Source organism: Euprymna scolopes, chromosome 31 (assembly GCF_053919585.1).
Source record: "Euprymna scolopes isolate OS-2025 chromosome 31, ASM5391958v1, whole genome shotgun sequence".
Classification (NCBI taxonomy): domain Eukaryota; kingdom Metazoa; phylum Mollusca; class Cephalopoda; order Sepiida; family Sepiolidae; genus Euprymna; species Euprymna scolopes.
The window spans coordinates 37,096,606-37,122,719 of NC_136512.1; the positions used below are offsets into that span (position 1 = coordinate 37,096,606).

At 32.6% G+C, this 26,114-nt stretch overlaps 1 protein-coding gene across 1 annotated transcript in view; it reads right to left on the minus strand.

Annotated features, from left to right (window-relative positions):
• LOC145255697 (phosphatidylinositol N-acetylglucosaminyltransferase subunit A-like) overlaps positions 1–26,114 on the minus strand; it is a 75,835-nt gene that overhangs the window by 21,107 nt on the left and 28,614 nt on the right. The window contains exon 8 of the mRNA XM_080114273.1: positions 4,956–5,038. Coding sequence (XP_079970399.1) covers positions 4,956–5,038 — 83 coding nt within the window. The remainder of the gene's footprint in view (positions 1–4,955; positions 5,039–26,114) is intronic.

The window sequence follows — 26,114 nt, forward strand, 5'->3', positions numbered from 1 at the left end:
GTCTAATGCAAAAGCAAAACCCACAGCTGTTCAGTTTTAAAGGAAATGGTTGAAAATGTGTCATTATGTGTTAATACGAGCAATGTTTTGATCTGCAAAAATCTTTTAATACCACACAACTGGTGTCATCTGTGCACGGTTAGTACATTTTTAATTAAATGAAGTATATAAATATTAGGACGATACTATCATTTATTATTATGCTTAAGATGAGTTTATCAACATTTGTTTCTTAAAGCCTTTTCTATGGTTGTAGGGTTTGAAACCTTATCCGTATTGCTCAATTAGCTACCAAATTTAAAGTTTATTGGAAATTAGAAAACTTGTGGTGCTAATGATGCAAAAAGTTAAATTTCACAGTCTATAACTAAAAATGCAGGTTTTGAGCAAGTGAAAATATCCTTACAAAATTGATGTCATCTTATGGTAAACAAAAATTAACTATAATAAAAGCAAAATTTCACAACTCTTCAAAAAAAAAAAATTTTTTTTAAAAAACATGAAAAATGAGATGAAATTTGACTATTCATATCCGATTCATTTCAACAACTTACACATCAACTCTTCTTAATATAATTATAGTACATTAGAAATCAAACTAAAAGTATCTTTTAACAGCTAAATAATAAAGGGCCCAGAACCATATAAAACAGATGGAAACACAATTTGATAATAGAGCAAAAATCTCATTTATATTTCATTCAATAAAGTTTTCAGATATTTTTCTGGAATACAACTTTAAATCCTATATTAATCCTTCTATATTGATGAGTGTTTGCTTTTATTTAATAAGATCATACACATCAAATGTGAAATATACCAATATTTTTTTCACATAAAATAAATCACCAGTCACATAAAAATAGTCCCTAACTTAAAGTAGTCTTGGAAAATAAAACTATTATTGACATAAGTAAAAGAATTGCTCATTTATAAAATGAGAAAAAATTAAATTTATCAAATCATCATGATCAGATTCAGCTTAACATCCATTTTACCTGCTGACATGCATTGGGTGGCTTTAAGAAATTGATTTCCAAACTAACCTATCGTTGGCTAGTTTATTTCTCTTTCTCTCAACGTCATTCTTATTGCTTCCTTTTATATTTCCCTCTGCCTCTGCCTATAAACTGGATCTGCTACCTCAACAGTTTTTCATGTAATAAACCAAGAACTCTCATCTATTACTTCAATGTGGACATATCTCTAAAGTCTCCTGGTCTATTGCGCCACCTTGTGCTTTAATCATATCACCAAGGTTACAAAATTTCTCAACAACCTCAATAGCGTCACTATCAAGACAGACTTTCTCTACATCTGATTTCTCATCCATTTCCATTATCTTACATTTCTTGCATGTAAACTGGCCTTCCTATTCCAACCTATCAATAATTCCACTGTATTTCTTCTGTACCCAATGCTTGCAAGTACCATAAAATATTGAGCTGAATCTGACTCCCTTTCCACAAATTGAGCAGGGTAACTTTCTTCTTTTTGAGAGTTTTCAAACATCACAACCATTGATCATTACATTGGTTTTGGTATTATTCACTCATAAACCTTTACTTTCCATAGCATTTCTCCAAGTCTTTAACAAGTAAGTGTTCCATTGATTCACAGGAAAGTACTAAATCATCAGCAAGCAGCATCTTTTCCAAACAATCTATACAAAACTCTTGTGACCCAACCACCTGTGATGTTTAAAAATTACATCAATAATGGGTGAATTAGGGCCGAATTAGATTTTTTATTGTGTGAGAGTGGCGGCATCCGGCGGCCTTGCTGGCTCAAATTGTTACTTGGAGATGCAAAATACAAGAGGAAAAAAATAACTTTGGGAATATTAATAATAATATGGTTTTGTGACGAGAACTGTTACATGATATCAACTAGTATTGTTTTGGTTTTGTCTTGGATATGGTCAAGGTTGTTAGGATTTTGCCGTGTGGAAAAGTTCAATTATGTTGGGAAAATCACTTGATATGCACAAGTGATTTGGCCACTCTAGCCAATTAGGGTGAATCCAAGTTTGACGTAACGAAGATAGATTGGCTGAATGAGAAACCCAGACTTCTCAGACACCACACTGCTATCTCACTATAAAGAGTGCACAGAGCTTTTTTATGCCAGTTGAGAAGCGAATTGAAAGCAGATAAACCCAGTTAAATTGAGAGTCAGGGCTGTCCACTCTATTACTCGCGCTAATCCTGTTCACTGTTAGAGAAAGAGAGAGAGAAGAGACAATCGGGTGTCGAAAACAAAGTCTTGTTTGAGTCATTGTCTATGCAGGCTGCTTGTTAAAAGAAAAAAACATTGCATATATATTTTTCCCCCTTTTCATAATTGTAAAATAATATTTTTCTTTGTATCCAAAATTTATTCAATAATCAATCTTTATAAACAAAAACCTAAGATTTACGTCTGGAGTCAATCATTTATTGCATACGGAATTCGTGACTAACTAACCAACAAATGATATTAATTCAAGGTAATTTCTTTCAGGAGGCAGCAAACAGGACAGATGGGCGGCAAACCCAGCACCTGCAAACACGGCCTGCGACATGTGTATTCCTGGAGACTTGAGTTGTGTACTTTGTTTCTTTTTTTTAATTCTTTATTTTTATTTTTTTGTAAAGTTTTTTTTTCTGAGAAATCACGCATCAACCCTGTCACCGTAGAACTGACAGAGACCACGCTATTGAGCTTCTGTGGGTGTTCCAAAATTGGAGCCACCTAGGACTATACTTATGTACCGGTGAACACTGCAGTCTTCACCATGTTATATTGGTTCTGTCTGATCAAGGAATGACCTTTGACTGGTGAGACCACAGTTTTCACCGTGTTATATTGTTTGGACAATGGTTGTAAAACATAAATGGGCTCGGTGCAGAACACAAAAGTGCTCCTACTTTGACATTAGAGCAGTCATTAAATGTGCTGTTAATTTTAACACGATTTTAAGTATTTTTGTACATTACTCAAACAACCTTCAACAATCGAGTTTGTCCCTAGTTTATGCAAAGCCAACTTGGCAATCTCTCTTGGCATTCTGTCAAAAGTTTTCTTTTTCTTCTTCTTCAAAAAAAGGTAATGCAGGTTCTTCTCCTTACCAAGATACTTCTCTTGTGTTTGTCTCAAGATAAATATTGCATAAGAGATAATTTGTCCAGGCATAAATCTAAACTGTATTTCATCTATGCTTATCTAACTTATTTGCTGCTCAATTATTCTCTGAATCACTTTAAGGATTTGAGCCACCAATTTTTAACCTTTGTAATTTCCTGTCTAATGCTTCCTCTTTATCTTTGCAACAATTCATAATTGTATTAAGTTCCCAGTCTTTTTTGCGTCAAGTCTATGATCATCTCAAGACCTATTCCACTCACAGTCCTCAACATTTCTGCGACAGCAATTATCAAAATAACCCAAAAATAAACAAGATATCACAAGTTAAAATTGAAGAGAACTCAATATATTTTTATCCGTTTTCACATTCTAATTTTTAAACTAAACTCGTTTCTGATATAAGAACGTTATTCAACATTAAACAAAGTACATCTGTAAGTCTATTTGGTACTTGTACAGTTTAGTCAAGACATTCAAAAATGAAATTATCGAAAAAAAAGGTTATATTGTACGTATCCGTTTTGGACTGAAGATCTCCGAAAATTTTTTATTTAATTTGATTGAGTAATTTTTTTTTACAGCAGAAAAACACGTTCTTATGAGAGTGTGTTGAAGTCAGCCATTTTGAAATTTTCATTTTCATTTTTTAATGCCTTGACTAAACTGTACAAGTATCATCTATTCAAGACAGCATCAACTAAGAAATTGTAGAAGTTCTTGCAGAAAAATATATGCCAATAATTGGTATTGACATATAGACAACACTTGATCCTTTAAAAAAAATTACAATGAATTATAAAAAGATCATAACATGTCAGTCAGAAGACTGCATACCTCTGCCTGACAACATAAGGATTGGTCAAAAAAACTTATCTGAACTATACTTCTTCATACTGTATGAAATATTCCCAAAGGTGTGCAATGGAAACATTGATAACTCAAAAACTATTTATCTGATCAGGCTAATATTTTTCACAGTGATCATTAAAGAGTATCAGATCCATACATTAAATTTGGTTTGGTTGATTTGTTTTACACCATATCAACACATTTTCGGGCTATTTAATGCTGAATCCAGTAATTTTGGAAAAATGATTTTATGCTTTAAATTCTTCATATCTTAAAATAGTTATTCATGATATTTGGTTTAGTTGTTTTGTAGAGAAAAATTGATGTTTTTGTTTTTGACTTTGTAGAATACGATTAAGTTTTGCAAAGGGAAAAGAAACAAAAAAGCAATGACGTCAATATTTGGTGCATTTTAGCTCCCAGGAAGCCAGTAGCTTCAAACAGCCTGATCTGGTAGCACCAGATATTACATTTGGAAAATAAATCAGAAGTTAAAATTATGTCAAAATTTAGACCATAACTAAGATTATATAAGATGAAGGACTTCATTGGTTATAATATGGATCAATTAGTGAGTCTCTACTATGAGCAAAACAAAAGTTATGACCAAACTGTAACCTTTTCTGTCATGGTGACCTTTGATATAGATATCTTAAAATTAAATAAGTTCTGATGGTATCAGTTTGAAAGAATGGATGAGAGTTCTTGCATTAGTAGATGTAGAACAGTTAAGGTAGCAGGGTAAGTTTACACGGAAAACATGAGAAGAGATAAAAATAGCCCAGAGGGAAGGAGAGATAAATAAAGACCTGGGCAGAGATAGGTTAGTTTAAAAGTCAAGTTCTTAAAGTCATCCAATGCATGACAGCATGTCTAGCGAATGATGATGAGGATATGAATTCTAAGTTGGACCATGACTAATATTTTGACCAAGTTTATATAATTTCTGTCTTGGCAGATGTAAAAACAAGAAATCTTACCCACAAGAAACAGCCTCCACCATAGCAATACAAAATGCTTCTGTCAATGAAGTGTTTAGTAAAATATCACCTTTCACCAAAACCTGTCAAAAATAAAGAGATAAAAAGAGACTAGAAACAATATAGAATTAAATAATGATATTCTCAAATCTACTTCTCAAATCCTGTTATCCTTAGTCACTTTCTAGTCTTCGTATATTCATCGAGTGGCTATGATATGTCCCACAAGAAAATGAATTATCATCAAGTTTCACATGCCTCCCCACAGTTACTTATTCCACAGTACATTGTAGTCAGTATTGCACTGTAGAGAACCTACTGTTGATTTTATAAAACTATTTATATAATGGCTTGAATTAAAGTTTAAAATGCAAAAGTCAAGTGTCATGTTTCAATTGTGCTCTAAACAGAAACATCCATTTTGAACATGCCTCTGTCTTATCAAAATACCTACTGTTGATTTTATATGCCGGGTCCTTCTGCTTGTGCGGTGATATAACTTTTGAAATGCACTTATAATGTTAAGCTGTATAAAGGTGTTAACTTTTGTCAAAATTGGACTCTTCCTTCTTTAATCGAATTTTTTTGATTATCGATACTTATTGGAGGCATTCCAATACAAAATCTATCTAAGCACATTTTCGAACACTTGTATGAAATTTCAAAAAAATCAGCCAAATCACTTTGGAGTCCAAGGGAACAGACACAGTGCCTTTTATATATAAGTAAGTCCATCATTTGCACCCCGCCAACGCATACAAAAGTCTCCAAGGCCTTAATAAATTTAATTTTGAGTTCAGCACCATGCAAAACTGCTAAATAGAAATACACAGAAAATTTTGGACAAATATAGTAAAATAGTCCCAATGAAGTGTTTTTATTAGCCCTAAAAGAGCCCCTGGGACACACCCAAGAGTTATCGCGAAGTATAGACAAACAAAATTATATAGAAAGCAGTTACTTACAACTTTTCAGAAAGTTTTATAAAAATCCAAGGCATCAATTTTTTTAATAAGCACAAAAGTGTCAATTTTAGCCATTTTAACCCGAAAGGCACCCCTAGGGAGTGACAACCAGAATTTTCCCGGAAAATCCGTTCCGTTACTTTTTTACTCATATCATGTTTAATGTTTGTGCGAAATTTTTTTAAATTCCAAGGCATAGTTATTGAGAAAAGTATGAACAGACGAGGGCGAATTCACAGGTCCACCTCCTTTTATCATGGGACCAATAAAAAAATATATATAAGAGATTTGAGCGTTCCATTAAAGTTCTCCTTTAACTTATAAACATTGAATTAGTAAAAACGTTAAAAACATTAATTTTACTTTCCCTAATTAACCAGTTAATTATGTCATAGTATATATTTTCTTGTGTTCTCTTTGGTTTACTGGATTCCAGGATTTCATTTAGTTTTGTAAAATATCCAGCTTAGTGATGTTATTAAAGGCAACATCAAATAGAGAAGGTGAACCATTCCATGTATAAACCTATATGAAGTAGTCATGTATGACTACTGTGAGAAGATCTTATTTAGGCTTTAAATACAATGTTATTGCAATCAGATGAGTACCAATTCCTCCCTGTACTCATAAGCACTGAAAAAAAAAAATTACAGAATTTTATAAATCTATCTATGTACTATTAAAAAGTAATGTTGTTTGTTTATACACAAATAGAAACATGTGATTGATTGACAAAAAAGGAATAGGTAGAGTATACATTACTAAAGCAGTAGTTTTATGATGTTAATATCCAAGTCTGAATCTCACCTAACTACTAATGTTTTTTTTTGTTTTTTTAACAAAATACATCTATAAATTTAAAAGCGAAAATGTATGTATGTATGTATGTATGTGTGTTCGCTTTTTCTGTGTGTCTACAAAAGGCTTTTTTCAGAGAAGCGGTTGCTCGCTTCACAACTTTTTAAAACTTTTTATATCACATATAAATCATAATATCTCACAGTTAACAACAAAGCTCGCCTGTCTATTTAATTTGCTCACTTTCAGGAAGATAAATATTCAACATTTGTCGCTCGCCGCATGTGGGTTAGTCTTTTTCCTATAACATCTTGGGGGGGGGGGAAAACGTTCAGCAGTAAATGAAATCCCGCAGTCAAACTTGACCTCATTAACTCATTAAAACGGGCACCTGCTAAATCCAAGTAATTAAATAAATTCAAATGTGTTTCTGTTAGCATCTCGCGGTGGGGTAATAGTTAACGTCGCACGTTTTTTTTTCCACACTTAAATTTACAACTTTGCCTCAACGGTTCGGGTTCGATCCTCATACTTACTTTTTTTTTTTTTTAACCCTCCCCACCCCCGGAGTTTCCACACACACCTCCAAACACCTGGGCAACGCCGGGTACCCCTCGCTAGTGTTTTATAAATTTCAAGAAATTAACATAACATAATATAAGATATTACATAATATATGTAAAAAAAAATTTACTATCTTTTTAAAAATTTTTTGACAATATGCAAAAATGTACATATATAAAGTATTCTGGATTTGAAGTTCATTATTTCTGCTTAAAAACAATTTTTATTGATAGTGTTATCAATTTACATTCATTGTGATGAAGCTAATGTCAATGAGTATGGTGTGATTAGTTTATTGTCTGAAATACAATATATTGATTTTGATATAAAAAACATAATCTATCCTTTTGATGTTTAGTTCAAAAAGCATTATTATAATAACATTATGACAACCTAGATCTTACGTAATGAAGGCTGTGTTTGAATGGAAAAGTTTGAGTGAAACATAAGGGTCAAAGGTGATCCCAGTATGGAAGTTGATGAAATTACGTGATTTTCAAGGTAATGATTTATCCGGGTGTTTGAATGGAAAAGTTAGAGTGACACTTAAAGGTTAGAGGTCACCTCAGAGGGACGTCATGAAACCACATTAATTCTAGGTGGAGATTTTCTGTTTCTTTGGCTGGTGAATCTTAAGAGAATCGTGGTATGACCATTTATAAATCAGGGAAGGCGGTCATTACAAAATCTTAGCAGAAAACGCTGTTTTATGATGTTAACATTTTTAGCACTTTATTTGCTTATTAAAACTCTTAAAATATATAATGTACATTATTATTAATTTATTTGAAAGTATATTCATTTTCAAACAAAACGGTGGTATTTGGAGGACTTGGGGTGCTTTGGTTTTTAAAATATGACAATTTTAGGAGAACCCCCTTGAAATCTGTAATTATCCAAAGCATTTTATTATCCCTGTGTATTGCTAATTTTCTGTTTCTTTGGCTGGTGAGATTTTAAGCAGGAAAACTATGTCCAAGCCACTTTCCACCAATGAAGGACAGTTCACAGTGTGGCTGAGTGTAGCAGGAAGAGCTATCTGTCTGTCTGTCGTCCTATTTCTCTCATGCGTACAAAAATAAACTGTCTCTCTGATGTTTTCTGTGACTTTTGTTCTCTTTGTAATAAGATTGTTTTATAAATATCAATGTCTGCATGGACTTATCAACAGATAAGCAAGAGATGCTGTTACACTGATGGAAAGTACATATTTTTTTTATTACTATAGGGTCACTGTTTATCTAGGCCAAAAGGCTACTCCTCTTTGTAATAAAACTTTATTAAATACTAAAAATTGGTGATTTTTGCATGCAGACAAGCAAGAACCTGTCTTCATAACTATAACCTGAGTAAGATGTATGTGGATTTATATACGCATCAATAAATAAAAATAAAACACAGAGCTGTGGAGTCAAAATCATTGCTGTGAGTCAGACAAATTTCATAGAATCTGATTAAAAGAAAAAAAGCGATACGTGATGATGATGTATTCCCCAAGCAAATTGTGACTAGCCCTCCCATGACCCTCAAGGTCATCATTTGTTAAATATATTATAAAAATAGAAAATAAAAATAGAAAAGTGAACTTTTAATATGAATAGATGTATATATATATATACATCTATTCATATTAAAGTTTTACTTTTCTATTTTAGTTGGTTGGTTGGTTTTTGTTTAATGGCATATCAACCCTTTTCAGGTTATTTAATGCCAAACCCAGAATTAAAGAAAAAAAAATTATATGTATTCAAAGTACTTTATGTCTTCAAGTATTTATCTATTCTGTATAGTTCAATAGTTTTGTTTGTTTTAATATCTAACGATCTTTTTTTTTTTTTGTTTTTAAAGTTTTTTACATCCTCAAATATTCATTCATAAGATTTAGTTGGGTTGATTCAGAGAATAATTTATATTTTTGTAAAGATCCTTGTTACTCTTAAAAAGGATAATATTTCATCCAAACAGTTGTTTTCGAAAAGTTTCTTCATGCTGTTGTGTTTGAGATATTGTTTTCTAGCATTATCTAGAGCTCTACATTCCACGAAAAGATGTTTAATGGTGCAAATTTTCTGGCAGAACGAGCATTGTGGTTGTTGTTCTTGTTTTAGAATGAAGGAGTGTGTGAGTTTTGTATGGCCAATATGGATTTTAGTTATAATGACTTGTTCTTTTCTGGATTTTGGGGGGGAGTTTGTCTCCATTTTTCCAGTATGTGTTTGATTTGGTATAATTTGTTATGTGGTTATTCCACTGTCGTTGTCATTTTGCGTGAATTAATTGATTAATTTTGGGTTTGAAGTCAGTATATGGTATGTTTATTGTATCTGGATTCAAGTTTAAAGCTGATTTGGCTGCTAAGTCCGCTCTTTCATTTCTTCTTACTTGGGATCCAACATATAAATATTTCTTTGTGTTCAGATAATTAATCAATTCTGTTTGTTAGTTTGATGATTAGAGGGTTTTCAAGTTTTTTGTCATTCAGAGATGTTAAAACGGAAAGTGAATCTGAAAAATTAGGAATTTCCTATGTTTATCTTTTTCTAGAATGCTCAGTGCGAGGTCGATGGCACATATTTCGGCAGTAAAAATAGAGCTTTCTGCTGGAAGAGCTTTTTTAAGAGTTTTTTCATTTGATACGGCAGCACATGCCACTCTATTATGGTCTTTAGAACCATCAGTGAAAATAGGTAGATGGTCTGGATATTTCAGGAGAATATCATAGACTTTTTCTTGGTAGATATTAGGGTGGGTTTTCGCTTTTGGGAGCTCATTTAAGTTTAGGATTACTTTCGGTTTTTTGAGTATCCAAGGTGGTGTTTTAGGTAGTATGTGTTCGTGGATATTTTCTACAGTCATTTCTGATTCCTGCAGTATTGCTTTCATTCTAAGACTAAAGGGCTTTATAGCCTTTCTTTTTGCTTCAAATGCCTCTTTATATCTCGGATTGAATGTAGCTTTGTACGCTGGATTATTTCGTTATGCTTTTAATTTAGTGTAATATTGTGCATCCAGTTTTTGATTCCTTATATTTAAAGATATTTTGTTAGCCTCTGCATGGAGGCTTTCAACTAGGGACATTCTAAAATCACCGAGAGCTAATCTCAGTCCTCCATGGCAAATTGGATCTAAAATCTTTAGGTAGGATTTTCTGGCTGATTTGTATATAAAACTACCATAGTCAAGTTTTAATCTAATCAAAGTCCTATATAATCTCAGGAATGTTTCTTGATCGGCTCCCCATTCTGTATGAGCTATTACACGTAGTAGTTGCAGTCTTTTGTTGCAACTATTTCTTAGATTCTTCAGATAGTGGGATGAATGACAGTTTTTTGTCAAATATTAAACCCAGAAATTTGTGTTCTTCTACGGTGGGGATTATTGTTCTTCCAAGCTTCAATGTAGGTCGTTATGAAGCTTTCTCTTGTGGCAGAAATGAACGCATTTGGTTTTGGATTGGGAAAATTTATCACCATTTTCCATTTGTCTAATTTATTTAAGCAGTGTTGGAGTTTGCGTTCAATGGTGCATATATACTTTGATCTGCAAAATACCAGTAAGTCATCTACATATAAAGATCCCTCAACACCAGGGTCCTTTTCTATTTTACAACTTCATTATATACTTAGTGGTGAATTTACTGGCGACTTCAAAAAGGATAACTAATTTGTATATTCCTTTAAAAACAAACTTTTATTAACTCACTTTTATTAATTTAAACAATTTTTCTGTTTTATTAATGGACTAGCAGGGGTGCCCGGCATTGCCTAGGTGTTTGGAGGTGTAAAAAAAAGTGTTAGTAGGCAGGCTTGAACCCGTGACGTGAAAGCAGAAAAGAAAGTGAAAGAAAAGCTGAGATCTTACTGACACGCGACAATGCAAGAGGAAGTGAAAAGGGTTCAAATTTATCGATGTCAATCAAAAAGTTGACTTGAAGTGAATAAGTTAAAAAATCATGCAGATGCAGAAATAAATGCTGGCTGAAGGCCAGTTAATCTTTCCGCCGTTTCATTTATTTGTTTTCCCTCAATGTTGGAGAAACCAAGCTCCCCCGAAAAGGAGGGAGCTCTCAAATGCATAGCAATTGTTTGATATCAAGGGTTTTCGCAACATTGATCAAAGCTAATTGCCTTTCTGGAAGTCCCGGCCAACAAGTTAGGTGGCCCACTTCACTCCAATTAGTCTTGCTTTTATATGAAAAAGACAAACAAACATGCGAAAGGACGGAATAGAGGGAATTTTATAAAAGTCAATCAAAATAAATGTAGGGATGAAGTCCGTTCGCAAATCATAGATTATTATAATCTAGGAAGTATAAGGAAAGTTCTAAATAAATGTAAATTTGTCGAGAACCCCCCCTCCTAAAAGCCTTTCTTAGACATACAAAAAACACGCAACCATTTTGCCTTTTATATATATATAGACTAGTGGGGGGGGGGTACCCGGCATTGCCCGAGTGTTTGGAGGTGTGTGTGGTTGTTAATGAAAACCTAAGAATAAGCGAAGTAAAAAAAGAAAACAGAAAAACGAACGTTAAAACTTATCTGAAAAATAAAACGGGGGGGGGGGGGGGATCAAAACAAAAAACACAAAAAAAACTAACGTAAGGCAAACGAATGATGTTAAATGTAAAAATCTGAAAAACAAAAACAAAAAAGAAACCATAAAAACGAACGTTAAAACTTCTGAAAAATAAAAAAAAAATAAAAAAAACACGTGAAAAATGGTTTAAATAAGCCTGTTTCGATATTAAAATTTTAAAAATCGGTGGGTACCCGGACGTTTTTGGGTGTGTGTTTGTACTGTCGGGGGTGGGGGGGTGGGGTGTTAACGAAAACCTAAGAATAAGTGTAGTAAAAAACAAACAGAAAAACGAACGTTACATGAAAAATGGCTTAAATAACCCTGCTTCAATATTAAAATTAAAAAAAATCGAAAAAAAAAAAGAAAGAAGACATCTCACACCACGATTCAAACCCAAAACATTTAGATAATGACCCAACGTTCTAACCAACTGAGCTAATACGACGTACATGAAATTTAGTCAGTTCTTCAACTATTTAAACTAAATCAGGTCATGACGTCATCTGACGCATGTGTAGAACCGATCTCGTCATGAGAGGATGGTTTTGTTGACCCCCCCCCTCCTGTAGAAAATTGTTGATTTCAGGGTGAAAAAATTAACGTTTTTGGCCAATTTTTCAATATTTTTCGGGCGAAGGATGGAGCTTCAATATGATACCAAGTTTGTTAATTTTTGTTCTGTCTGTCGAAAGTTTTTAGCGGACACACAAACACACATACATACATTTTCGCTTTTATATATATAGACTAGCGGGGCTACCCGGCGTTGCGCGGGACCGTATACACAATGAAAATATTGAATTTGGTTTTGTAATATATTTATTATTCTTATGAGAGAGGAATTTTGTATGTTTATGTATCATTTGCTATTTCGAGCAAAAGAATATTTTACCTACATAAGACGGGTATTACACATATGAAATAATTGTATATTACCTAGGGTAGGTAATTTACAGCATATACATGTAAGGACAGGTAATATGCAACATATTTATCTCATCAAATTCCAAGCGATGCCAGGTATGTTGCTAATATATATTCTAACCTATTTATTCAATCCCGGGCAACGCTGGGTGTTTTGCTGGTATATATATCAATCAATCTCATGAAATCCTGGGCGACGCAAGGTATTCTGTTAGTATATATTTCAATCAATCTAGTTCAATCCAAGGAAACGCCAAGTATTCTGCTAGTATATATTTGCATCTATCTCATTACATCCGAGGTGACCATGTATTCTGCTTGCATACATTTGCATGTATCTCATTGAATACAGGGTGACTCCTGGTAATCTGTAAGTATATATGTTAACGTATCTCGTTGAATCCCATAATTCTTGGATTGTTACACATTTCGACAATTTAACCCACATTATTGCTCACCTGTCTAAAATAATAACTTTAAGATATTGTAATGAAAAACCAGCCCAGACAAACACATCATCCAAATAACTCACATTTAATCATTTTTCATAATTTTTTGATATGTTACTAATTTCAACAAACATGTCACATGATTTAACTTACATTATTGCCTCCACTCTTACTAAAATAAAAACATTGATACATAGGCTATGGTATGTTACTAATTTCTGCTATCATTTTTCATGAGTAAATCCACATTATCGCCCCCCTTCTATCACTAAAATAATAACTTTTAGACATTGTATGGCTGGTTATTTCATTACAAACCTACCAACAAAATAACTCACATTATATCATTTTTCATAATTTTTGGATATGTTACTAATTTCGAGGATTATTTTTAATGAAGTAACCCAAATAATCGTCACCTCTTGCTAAAATATTAACTTTCATAAATTGTCTGGTATGTCTACTTCATTATGAATATACCAATCAAATAACTCACATTTCATCATTTTTCATAATTTTTGGATATGTTGCTAATTTCAAACGTCATTTTTTTCTGAGTTCAATCACATAATCCCTCTCCTCTTACTAAAGTAATACCTTTGAGACATTTCTCAGCTGTTTATTTCATTACAAACACATCAATAAAATACATCACACTTCATCATTTTTTCATAATTCTTGGATATGTTATGAATTTTAATGAGCACACACATATAATCGCCCAATTCTTATTAAAATCATAAATTTGCTACATTGACTGGGCCGTTTATTTCATTATAAACACATCAATCAAATAACTAAAACTTCATTTTTCATAATTCTTGGATGTGTTACTAATTTCGATAATAATTTTTCAAGAGTTAATCCACATTATCGCCACCTCCTATTACTAAAATAATAACTTTCAGATATTGTATGGCTGTTTTTTTTTTCATTACAAACACACCTATCAATTTACTCACATTTTACCATTTTTCATAATTCTTGGATATGTTACTAATTTCCAGAATTATTTTTAATAAAGTAACCCAAATAATCGCCCCCTCATTAACCGATATGATCCCGTTCCTCTTACAAAAATAACAACTTTGATACATCTTCTAGCCTGTCTATTTCATTACGAACACACCAATCAAATAACTCACATTTAATCATTTTTCATTATTCTATGATATGTTACTAATTTCGACAATCATTGTTGAAGATTTAACCCGCATAATCGACCCCCTCTTACTAAAATAAAAACTTTCAGACAATATCTGGGCTGTTTATTTCATTATATAAACTCACCAATCAAATAACTCATATTTTATCATTTTTCATAATTCTTAGATATGCTACAAATTTTGACAAACGTTTTATTTTATTTAACCCACATAATCCCCTCACCTCTTGCTAAACAATAACTTTGATATATTGTCTTGCTGGTTATTTCATTATAAACACATCAATCAAATAACTCACATTTTATAATTTTTCATAATTCTTGGATATGTTACTAATTTCAACAATCATTTTTAATTATGTAACCCACATAATCGACCCCCTCTTACTAAAATATTAACTTTAAGACTATATCTGGGCTATTCAGTTCATTATAAACACATCAATCCAATAACTTACATTTAATCACTTTTCATAATTCTTGGATATGTTACTAATTTCGACAATCGTTTTTTATAATTTAACCCACATAATATCATTTCCTTTTACTAAAATAATTACTTTATGAGATTGTCTGACTGGTTATTTCATTACAAACACATTAATCAAATACCTCACATTTTATCATATTTCATAAGCCTTGGATGTGTTACTAATTTTGACAATCATTTTTCATGATTTAACCCACATAATCCCTTTTCCTCTTACTAAAATTATAACTTACAGATATTATCTAGCTAGTTATTTTATTACAAACACACCAATTAAATAACTCACATATGATCATTTTTCATAATTCCTGGATATGTTACTAATTTCAACAGTCATTTTTCATGATTAACCCCACATAATTTACCCCGTCCTTCTAAAGAAATAACTCTGAGGCTTTTCCTCGGCTGTTTATTTCATTATAAAAACAGAAATGAAATAACTTACATTTCATAACTTTTCATAATTCTTGGATATGTTACTTATTTCGACAATCATGTTTCATGAGTTACCCAACATTATCGCCCACCTCTTACTAAAATAATACATGTGAGAAATTGTCTGGGCTGTCTATTTTATTACAAACATACTAATAAAATTACTCACATGTCATCAATTTTCATAATTCTTGGATATTTTACTAATTTCGATAATACTTTTTCTTGATTTAACACTAATTATAGCCCCGTTCTTACTAAAATTATAACTTTAATACATCATCTTGGCTTTCTATTTGATTAAGAACACACCAAACAAATAACACAAATTTACTCATTTTTAATAATTCTTGGATATGTTACTAATTTTTACGAACATTTTTTATCATGTAACCTACATAATTAACCCCCCTTACTAAAATAATAACTTTCAGACTATATATGGGCTGTTTATTTCATTATAAACACATATAGCTTACATTTAATCACTTTTCATATTTCTTGGATATGTTGCTAATTTCGACAATCATTTTTTCATGATTTAACCCACATAATCCCCTTCCTCTTACTAAAATAATAACTTTGAGACATTGTCTGGCTGGGGTTGTTTTTTTCATTACTTAAATACTAACTTTCAGACAATATCTGGGCTGCTTATTTCATTACAAACACACAAATCAAATAACTCACAGTTTATCATTTTTCATAATTCTTGGATATGTTACTTATTTGGACAATAATTTTTCATGATTTTGCAACTTAACCGCCCCATCATGAAGTTACATTCAGGGGAGCTCACCCGCATATTATAACAATGATTGTATATTTATGTAATGATATTCGACAATGAAGCTACATCCAAGGGAGGTCATTTGCATATTATAGTAATGATTGCATATTATTCTAATGGTAATCGATAACGAAGCAACATCCAAGCGAGATCACTTGCATATTATAACAATGATTGTATATTATTCTAATGGTATTCGACAATGAAGCTACACCCAAGGGAGGTCACTTATATAATATAACAATGATTTCATATTAATCTAATGGTATTCGACAATGAAGCTACACCCAAGGGAGGTCACTTACATATTATAACAACAATTGTATATTAATCTAATGGAATTCGACAATGAAGCTAAACCCAAGGGAGGTCACTCGCATATTATGACAATAATTGTATATTTTTCTAATCGTTTTTCATGATTTAACCCACATAATCCCCTCTCCTCTTGCTAAAATAAAAACTTTGAGACATTGATACTGGTTATTTCATGATAAACACACCAATCAAATAACTCACATTCTATCATTTTTCATAATTCTTGGATATGTTACTAATTTCGACAATCATTTTCGATGATTCAACACGCATAATCGCCCCTCTCTTACTAAAATAACAACCATGTGACATTGTCTAGGGTGTCTATTTCATTACCAATATGCACATCAAATAACTAACATTTCATAATTTTTCATAATTCTTGGATATGTTATTAATTTTGACAATCATGTTTCATGAGTTAACCCAGATAATCCCCTTCCTCTTACTAAATTAATACATTTGAGACATTATCTGTGCTGGTAATTTAATTACAAACACACCAATCACATAACTAACATTTCATCCTTTTTTCACTTTTCTTGGATATGTTACTAATTTCTACAATCATTTTTAATGATGTAACCCACATAATCGACCCCCTCTTACTAAAATATTAACTTTAAGACTCTACCTGGGCTGTTCATTTCATTATAAACACACCAATCCAATAACTTACATTTAATCACTTTTCATAATTCTTGGATATGTTACTAATTTCGACAATCGTTTTTCATAATTTAGCCCACATAATATCCTTTCCTTTGCTAAAATAATTATTTGTGACATTGTCTGGCGTGTTATTTCATTATAAACACACCAACAAATAACTCGCATTTCATCATTTTTCATAATTCTATGATATGTTACTAATCTGGACAATAATTTTTCATGATTTTACGACATAATCACACCATCTTCCTATATGGGGTATTCTGTTAGCACAAATATCCACCAATCTGATCCGATCCCAGGAATTCTCTTAGGAAACATCCCACCCATGTCATCCAATTCCAGGCAACATCGTGTATTTTACTAGTACATATATCCACCTTTCTGATACAATCCCCGGCAACGCTGGGTATTATGCTAGTACAAATATCCAGCTATGAAGCCATATCCTAGAGCGTTCACTGGCATAATATTACATTGATTGCATATTAATCTAATGGTATTCGACAATGAGGCTACATCCAAGGTAGGTCACTTGCATATTATAACAATGATTATATATCAATCTAATTGTATTCGAAAATGAAACTACAGCCAAGTGAAGCCACTTGCGAAATCTAATGGTAGTCGACAATAAAGTTACACCAAAGGGAGGTCACTCGCATGTTATAACAATGAGTGTATATTAATCTAATGGTATTAGACAACGAAGCTACACCCAAGGGAGGTCACTCGCATATCATAACAATGAGTGTATATTATTCTAAAGGTATTCAGCAATGAAGCTACATACAAGGGAGGTAACTTGCATACTATAACAATGATTGTATATTATTCTAATGGTATTCGACAACAAAGCTACATTCAAGGGAGGTCACTTGCATATTATAACAATGATTGTATATCAACCTAATGCTATTCGACAATAAACCTACATCCAAGGGAGGTCACTTACATATTATAACAATGATTGTATATTATTCTAATGGAATCTGACAGTGAAGCTACATCCAAGGGAGGTCACTTGCATATTGTAACAATGATTTTATATAAATGTAATGGCATTCGAAAATTAAGCTACATCCAAAGGAGATCACTTACAAATTATGACAATGAATGTATATTAATCTAATGATATTCGAGAATGAAGCTACATCTAAGGGAGGTCACTTGCATATTATGACAATAATTGTATATTAATATAATGGAATTCTAGAATGAAGCTACACTCAATGGAGGTCACTTACATAGTATGAAAACAATTGCATATTAATCTAATGGTATTCAACAATGAAGCTACACTCTATGGATGTCACTTGCATATTACAATAATGTTTTTATATTATTCTAATGGTATTCAACAAAGATGCTACATCCAAGGGAGGTCACTTACATATTATGGCAATGATTGTATATTATTCTAATGAAATTCGACAATGATTATACATCCAAGGGAGATCACTTGCATATTATAACAATGATTGTATATTAATCTAATGGAATTGTTATGTAATGGATGGCTGGAACCATCCGATACATAACTGAAAAAAAAAAAACTTCTTTAATAAAAGATTTAAAAGAGTGGGCATCGAATAATCGATTGTCCACCAGTCGAAAAGAGAAAGTGCTTACGTCGTAAACAGAGAAATCGGACGACGATTTTTTTGTTTACAAAACAGGGAAACGTGACATTCCTCGTAACTCTGGAATGTATAGATTTAGCATGAGTGATAAATTCACGTGTTGGTAAGCTGAAGATAAATCGCACGATGATTCTGGGTCAGGAAGTGGCAAAGAAATTGTCAAAACGTGACTAAAGAACGCGTGTTCTATTATCGATCAGTTGATTGACAGATCGCGTGGATTGGAAAAAACCAAGCGACAGAAATGCCAATATAAGCGGTGACGTTTGGAATCTAACCAGAAGAAGCAGAAGGAGGAGAGAAGAGAGAAGAAGAAGAAAAAAAAAGAGTTAGGAAGCGTGCGACTGTCGAGAGTAGAGCGTTTCCACACACACCCCTCCATCACTGAAATGAACAGTAAGCCACACTGTTAAAGTTGAACTATTGACGATCTTTGTGTAAAACGAAAGATATAATTTGAAAACAAAATATATTTTTATATGAAAAACCAGTGTGTCTTACGTCTTGATTTGTTGTGCTGAGTTACGTCTAACCTTAGTATGCATGTTAATTCTTTGTGCGTCGGGAACGCTGTTATGACAAGCAATGACAGCTACAGAGAGAAAATGCAAAGTCAAGGGGGAAATAACTCTGTCGTCTTAGCCGTTACTATAACAACCAGAAATTAAACAACTAGACGATAACTAAAAGACGGATACTGGGTTTTTTGTTGCAGCGGGGAAGGTACTAATTACGATCGTTCCCAGCCTAGGGGTCCTGGGCTATATAACAAAATTCGACAATGAATCTACACCCAAGGGAGATCACTTGCATATTATAATGATTGTATTATTCTAATAGAATTTGACAATGAAGCTATATCCATGGGAGGTAACTTACATATTATACCAATTATTTTATATTAATCTAATGGTATTCAACAATGAAGCTACACCCAAGGGAGGTCACTTACATTTTCTGACAATGATTGTATATCAATTTAATGGAATTCGACAATAAGGCTACACCCAAGGTAGTTCACTCGCATATTATAACAATGATTGTATATTAATCTAATGGAATTCGACAATGAATCCATTTAAAGGGAGGTCACTTGCATATTACCCCAATGATTGCATATTAATCTAATGGTATTCGATAATGATGCTTAATCCAAGGGAGGTGAGTTGAATATTATCACAATGATTGAATATTAATCTAATGGTATTTGACAATGAAGCTACATCCAAGGGAGGTCACTTGCATATAATAACAATGATTGTATATTATTCTAATGGTATTCGACAATGAAGCTACACTTAAGGGAGGTCACTTGCATATTGTAATAATGATTGTATATTAATCTAATGGAATTCGACAATGAAGCTACAACCAAGGGAGGTAACTTGCATATTATAACAATGATTGTATATTAATCTAATGGAATCTGATATTGAAGCTACATCCAAGGGAGGTCACTTGCATATTTTAACATATATACTGCGCAAGCACCATCTAAATTTTTCACATCGGACCTATAATGCACAAGCACCTTCTAAATTTTTTAAATTGGACCTATACTGCACAAGCACTTTATAAATTTTTCAACTTGGACCTAAACTGCACAAGCACCGTCTAAATTTTTTAAATCGGACCTATACTGGACAAGCACCTTCAAAATTGTCAAATGGGACCTATACTGCACAAGCACCTTAAAAATTGTCAAATCGGCCTATAATCCACAAGCACCTTCAAAATTGTCAAATCGGACCTATAATGCACAAGCACGATCAAATATTTTCAAATCGGACCTATACTGCACAAGCATCTTCAAAATTGTCGAATCGGACCTATACTTCACCTATATCATACAATCCCAGGCGACACTTGGTATTCTGCTAGTACACATCCACCTATGTCATACAATCCCGGGCGATGCCGGTTGTTCTTCTAGTGCATATACACATACTTTATCCAATCCTGGGCTATGCCAGGTATTTTGCTAGCACAGATATTAAGCTATACTCAATGGAGGTCACTTGCATATTATAACAATGATTGCATATTAATCTAATGGAATCCGATAATGAAGCTACATCCAAGGGAGGTCACTTGCATATTGTAACATATATACTGCGCAAGCACCTTCTAAATTTTTCACATCAGACATATACTGCACAAGCACCTTCTAAATTTTTCACATCGGCCATATACTACACAAGCACCTTCTAAATCTTTCAAATTAGAGCTATACTGCACAATCACCGTCTAAATTTTTCAAATCGGACCTATACTGCACAAGCACCTTCAAAATTGTCAAATGGGACCTATACTGCACAAGCACCTTAAAAATTGTCAAATCAGCCTATAATCCATAAACACCTTCAAAATTGTCAAATCGGACCTATAATGCACAAGCACCATCAAATATTTTCAAATCAGACCTATACTTCACAAGCACCTTCAAAATTGTCGTATCGGACTTATACTTCGCCTATATCATACAATCCCAGGCGACACTTGGTATTCTGCTAGTACACATCCACCTATGTCATACAATCCCGGGCGACGCCGAGATCACTTGCATATTATAGCAATGATTGTATATTAATCTAATGGAATTCGACTATGAATCTACACCCAAAGGAGATCACTTGCATATTATAATGATTGTATTATTCTAATAGAATTTGACAATGAAGCTACATCCATGGGAGGTAACTTACATATCATACCAATTATTTTATATTAATTTAGTTGTATTCGACAATGAAGCAACATCCAAAGGAGGTCACTTACATTAGCAATACACATGAAAAAATTGAAATAGCTTGAAATATTTCAATATTGGTATGCATAGAAAGAGCTGGATGAGCTAAGAAAGAATCTTTTTAAATTTTTAAAATCTGATTAAAATTAAGGAAGTTATGGCTATTTTTGTGCCTCACACGTTTGGATATTTTTCCCTCTTTTAAAGAGGGAAAAATATCCAAACGTGTGAGGCACAAAAATAGCCATAACTATGCGTTTCGTCACATTTTTTACACTACTTTTTCAGCAAAAATGTCATATCTTTGTTAAAACACAAGACTAAGAAATGAAATTTACCATATAAGTGTATTTTTGTACAAGGAATCAGAATATGCAACTGAAAATCTCCCAAAGTTTATGGTTTCCAAATAATCTGCAGTAAATGTGCATAAATATGCAGCAATTCCTTAAAAATGCCATGTATCCATAAACAGAAAAGAAGTTGGAGAACTCAAAGTTGAATTGTAATGTGCTTTATGTACAAAAAACTTAAATTTAAACATAAGACCATTTAAAAATGAATATATTGCAATATTTCTTTGGTATTATTGTAGATTAACACCTTCTGTTTAACCCCACTCAACTCCTTCTGACCATCCCTCCAAAATGTGATTCTACCTTTTTAGGAAATTATGTATAAAATGCCATGAAAAACTTTAATGAAAGATAAACAAATTATTTTAGAATTGAATGTAAAATAATTTCCTATTACAGGTCATTCTAGCATTTTAGGGCAGTTAACTGTTTTTTTTTTCTATGGGAAAATATGCATGCTTTTTTTTTTTTTTAAGATGATTATGTGTAGTTTTAAGAGGGTTTCTATGCAATGAGAATATGGGGAGGGTTGCCATTCGGACTTTGAATTAATTGTAGGGCTAAGGAAAATTATGTGTGAACATACTGAAAACTTGACAGAGACAAAGCTAACAAAAACAATATTAGAGGGGGGAGCGGTTAGTTTCACAAAAATTTAATGTAAAATAATTCATCATTTCCTGGCCATTCTAGCATTTTAGGACAGTTAACCAATTTATTTTTATGTGTATTTTTCTTTAAGGAAGGATCTATTTTTTGCTTGTTTGTTTTAGATGCTTGTATGTGGCTTACAGAGGTATTTTGTTGGGGGGGGGCTTGCCACTCGAACTTAGTGTTATTGTTAGGGTTAAAGAGTGTTTTAGGAGGAGACTTGCCACACATAATTTGTATTAGAGGTGAAGTTAAGAGAGCTTTTTTTCAAAGAGAGCGTTCAAAAATTTGTTGATTTCTATTTTCGAGGTTGAAGGTGTTAATTCCATAGGCCGTTTATACTACGCTGGAGCAGGTTGTAAAAATATCTTTCGCTTAATAAGTAGAAAAAAAAATAATGAAATAAAAAGCTTCCTAATTGTAGTTTGATGTGTTTTCTAACTGCTTTTAAAATTTCAAGAATATTGATATAGATTTTGAGGGTTTGTATTACTATACACATAGATTTGAAAAAGTTGTCAAAAAAACAAATATATAACAAATAAATGTTATCAAAAGCAAGTTACTTTTCTACCTAACTGGATAATTTTTTAGTGTTTTTATTTAATGTAACATGTTTATTCAGCTTGAAAACAGTGTTTACCGATGTTTTGGAAAATTTAAAATGGCGCCCGACTCTCTTGAAATGGTAAGTTTGGGGAAAAGAGTTAAAAATAAAAAAGTAGACAAAATACTGCTAGAAACGCTCAATATATGTTACCGTGACATATATTCGGTGAGTTTAACAGTATTTTGTATAGTTGTTTTTTATTTTTAACTCCTTTTCTCAAACTTACCGTGTCAAAGAGAGTCGGGCCGGGCGCCATTTTTAATTTTCCAATACATCGGTAAACACTGTATATTTTTCTAGCTTAATAAACATGTTACATTGAATAAAAACACAAAAAATATATCCAGTTTGGTAGAAAAGTAACTTATCTTGCCTTTGATAACATTTATTTGTTATATATTTGTTTTTTGACAACTTTTTCGAATCTATGTATAAACGAGATTTTGATACTTATTTTGATTTTGAAAAAAAACATTTGTGGCTGTTCGCAGTAAAACATTGTTTTAATTCGTTGTTCAAAACTAATTTAAAGAATAAAAGTGCATGCAAGCTATATATCTACAAAAGTTTATTTTGTTTTTTTAACCATGTTTTTAAATTTGACAAGCAATGTGAGAAATTGCAACAGATTCATAATGCCGAATTGGTTGGGATTGTTGTTATTATACATTCTGAAAACCGAATAGTTCTAAACTAATGTTATTCTGATAACAAAATAGCTCTCATTAAACATATAAGAACATTTATATTCATATTTTCATGTTTTTCTTAATTCGTTCTTGAATAAAAATTAAAGAATGCATGTTGTTTATACACTGTGCTATTGCTGATTCTACAGGCTGGAGCTGCTGCTGCTGCTGCTTCTAGTAATACTAACTTCATTTGACCAAATTCGAGAAATAGAAACATTTTTTTTTTCGGGTAGGTCCTTTTAAATTATCAATTACTGCGGTCCTACTCAACATAAAATAATACTTTTAATTGATAAAGATAGTAAAAAGATTGATTTACTTACTACTGGGTGTCCGAAGAATTTTTTTTTCAAAATGTTCAATACTCGTCATATTAAAGTCTTATTTTTAACACGACAAAAAAAGAAATGGTCAAAAATATTTCGGACACTTGACAGTATTAAGATTAACACCTCTTCTAATTGGTTCCCAAATTTCATGACGAAATTCTTCATACAATCACGGTACGGACCTTTAGAAAACAGGGAGGGGTCATTACAAAACCTTACCGAAAACGCCATTTTATGACGTTCACATTTTTATCACTTTATTTGCTTAAAACTCTTAAAATATATAATGTACATTCATATTTATTAATTCATTTGAAAGTATATTCATTTCCGAACAAAACAGTAGTAATTTGAAGACTTGAAGTGCTTTGGTTTAAAAAATATGGCTATTTTAGTAGAACTACCTTGAAATCTGTGATTATCCAAAGCGTTTTTTCGTCCGTGTGTATTACTACTTACATATTATGAGAATGATTATATATTAATCTAATGGTATTCAACAATGAAGTTACATCCAAGGGGGGGGTCAATTACATAATATGACAATGGAACATGTACATCAAATCTGTTGCCAAGGTTGCTGGAAAAATGGTAGGACCATTCTACTGCTCCAGTAGGTATCTCACTGTTGATGCAATTATCTATCTGTATAAGAGCCAAGTACATCAATTGACGGAGTACTGTTGCCACATCTGGACAGGAGCTGCTAGAAGCAGCTCTTTTCTCCAGAAGATATGTTGCGAGTTTGTCTCCATTTTATTCTATAGAAGAGACGTTGCAAGTCTGTCTCTGCTTTATCATTATTTTCATGGCAAGTGCTCATTTGAACTCCAATCTATGATCCCCCTTTGCCCAACTTTTACGAAAAACACTTGTCTATATCTGAAACCACTATCAATAATTTCCCCACTTTATCTGTGCCTAAATATAGATTCCATGAACCAAGCTCCTTTCTTAGAACTGCACATCTGTGGAACTCTTTCCTTCCCTGCTTTCCAGCTGACTACAATATGGTCGTCTTCAAGTACAATGTGAACAAGTTCTTGATGAGTTGTCCCCTTAAGTAAATTTCCACTACTAACGATTACTATGATATTGTTCCATCGACTACCGTACACTCATTAATCTTTATCCTCGTGTCTTCTGGGCCTTGATAAGTGGTGACTCATTTGTAAAGATAAAATATATTTATATATATAAATCATGTGCGTTATCAAAATTGATATGTTAACAGAATATTCAAATAAAGGTTAAATTTTTAAGGAAATCCAAAGACAACATTGAAATGGATATGGAATGGCGCTGATCGCTGACAAGCTCTATGAATCTCCATTAAGATACTACGGTCATATCCTGTGAGCCGATAACAGCCTTACCAAGGTGGCGTAAGAGCTGACTGTTGAGGAACAGTCCTTAGAGGACAACTCAAAACTTGAATAATCACTAGTGTCTACCCTGATCAGACACGCAACCAAAGGAGATGGAGCTACAGAATAACATCTGCAGACTGCGATATGATGTGGGCCTATGCAAAGAAGAAGGGTTGTGTATTGCTGCTGTGTATTCTATGAATGTTCAGAATCAATGCAGGCCACACAATATTATTGTATCAAACTGAAGCATACTTATCGATTTTCAGTCTGAAAGTGAATTTTACTTCGAGTTTCATGTTTAATACAGCAGCAACATCAGGGAGGTGACAGAGGCTAAGCAGTTAACAACATGGACTGGCAACCTGAGTGTACTAGATTCAAATCCAGTTCGTTCGATAGAAACACTTTCACTTCGGAATGTTGGTAACATTCACATGGTTCCATCCTGTTATATACAAAATGGCTTTCTAGAAAGAATTCTAACTAGAAAGATATCAGGGAAACGAATGCCAACAATAATCATCTGATTCACATGAAAATGAATACTGCTCAACAATAGCAAAAAAAAAAAAAGTTAATATTCCTTTTTTTTTTTTGCAATGCAT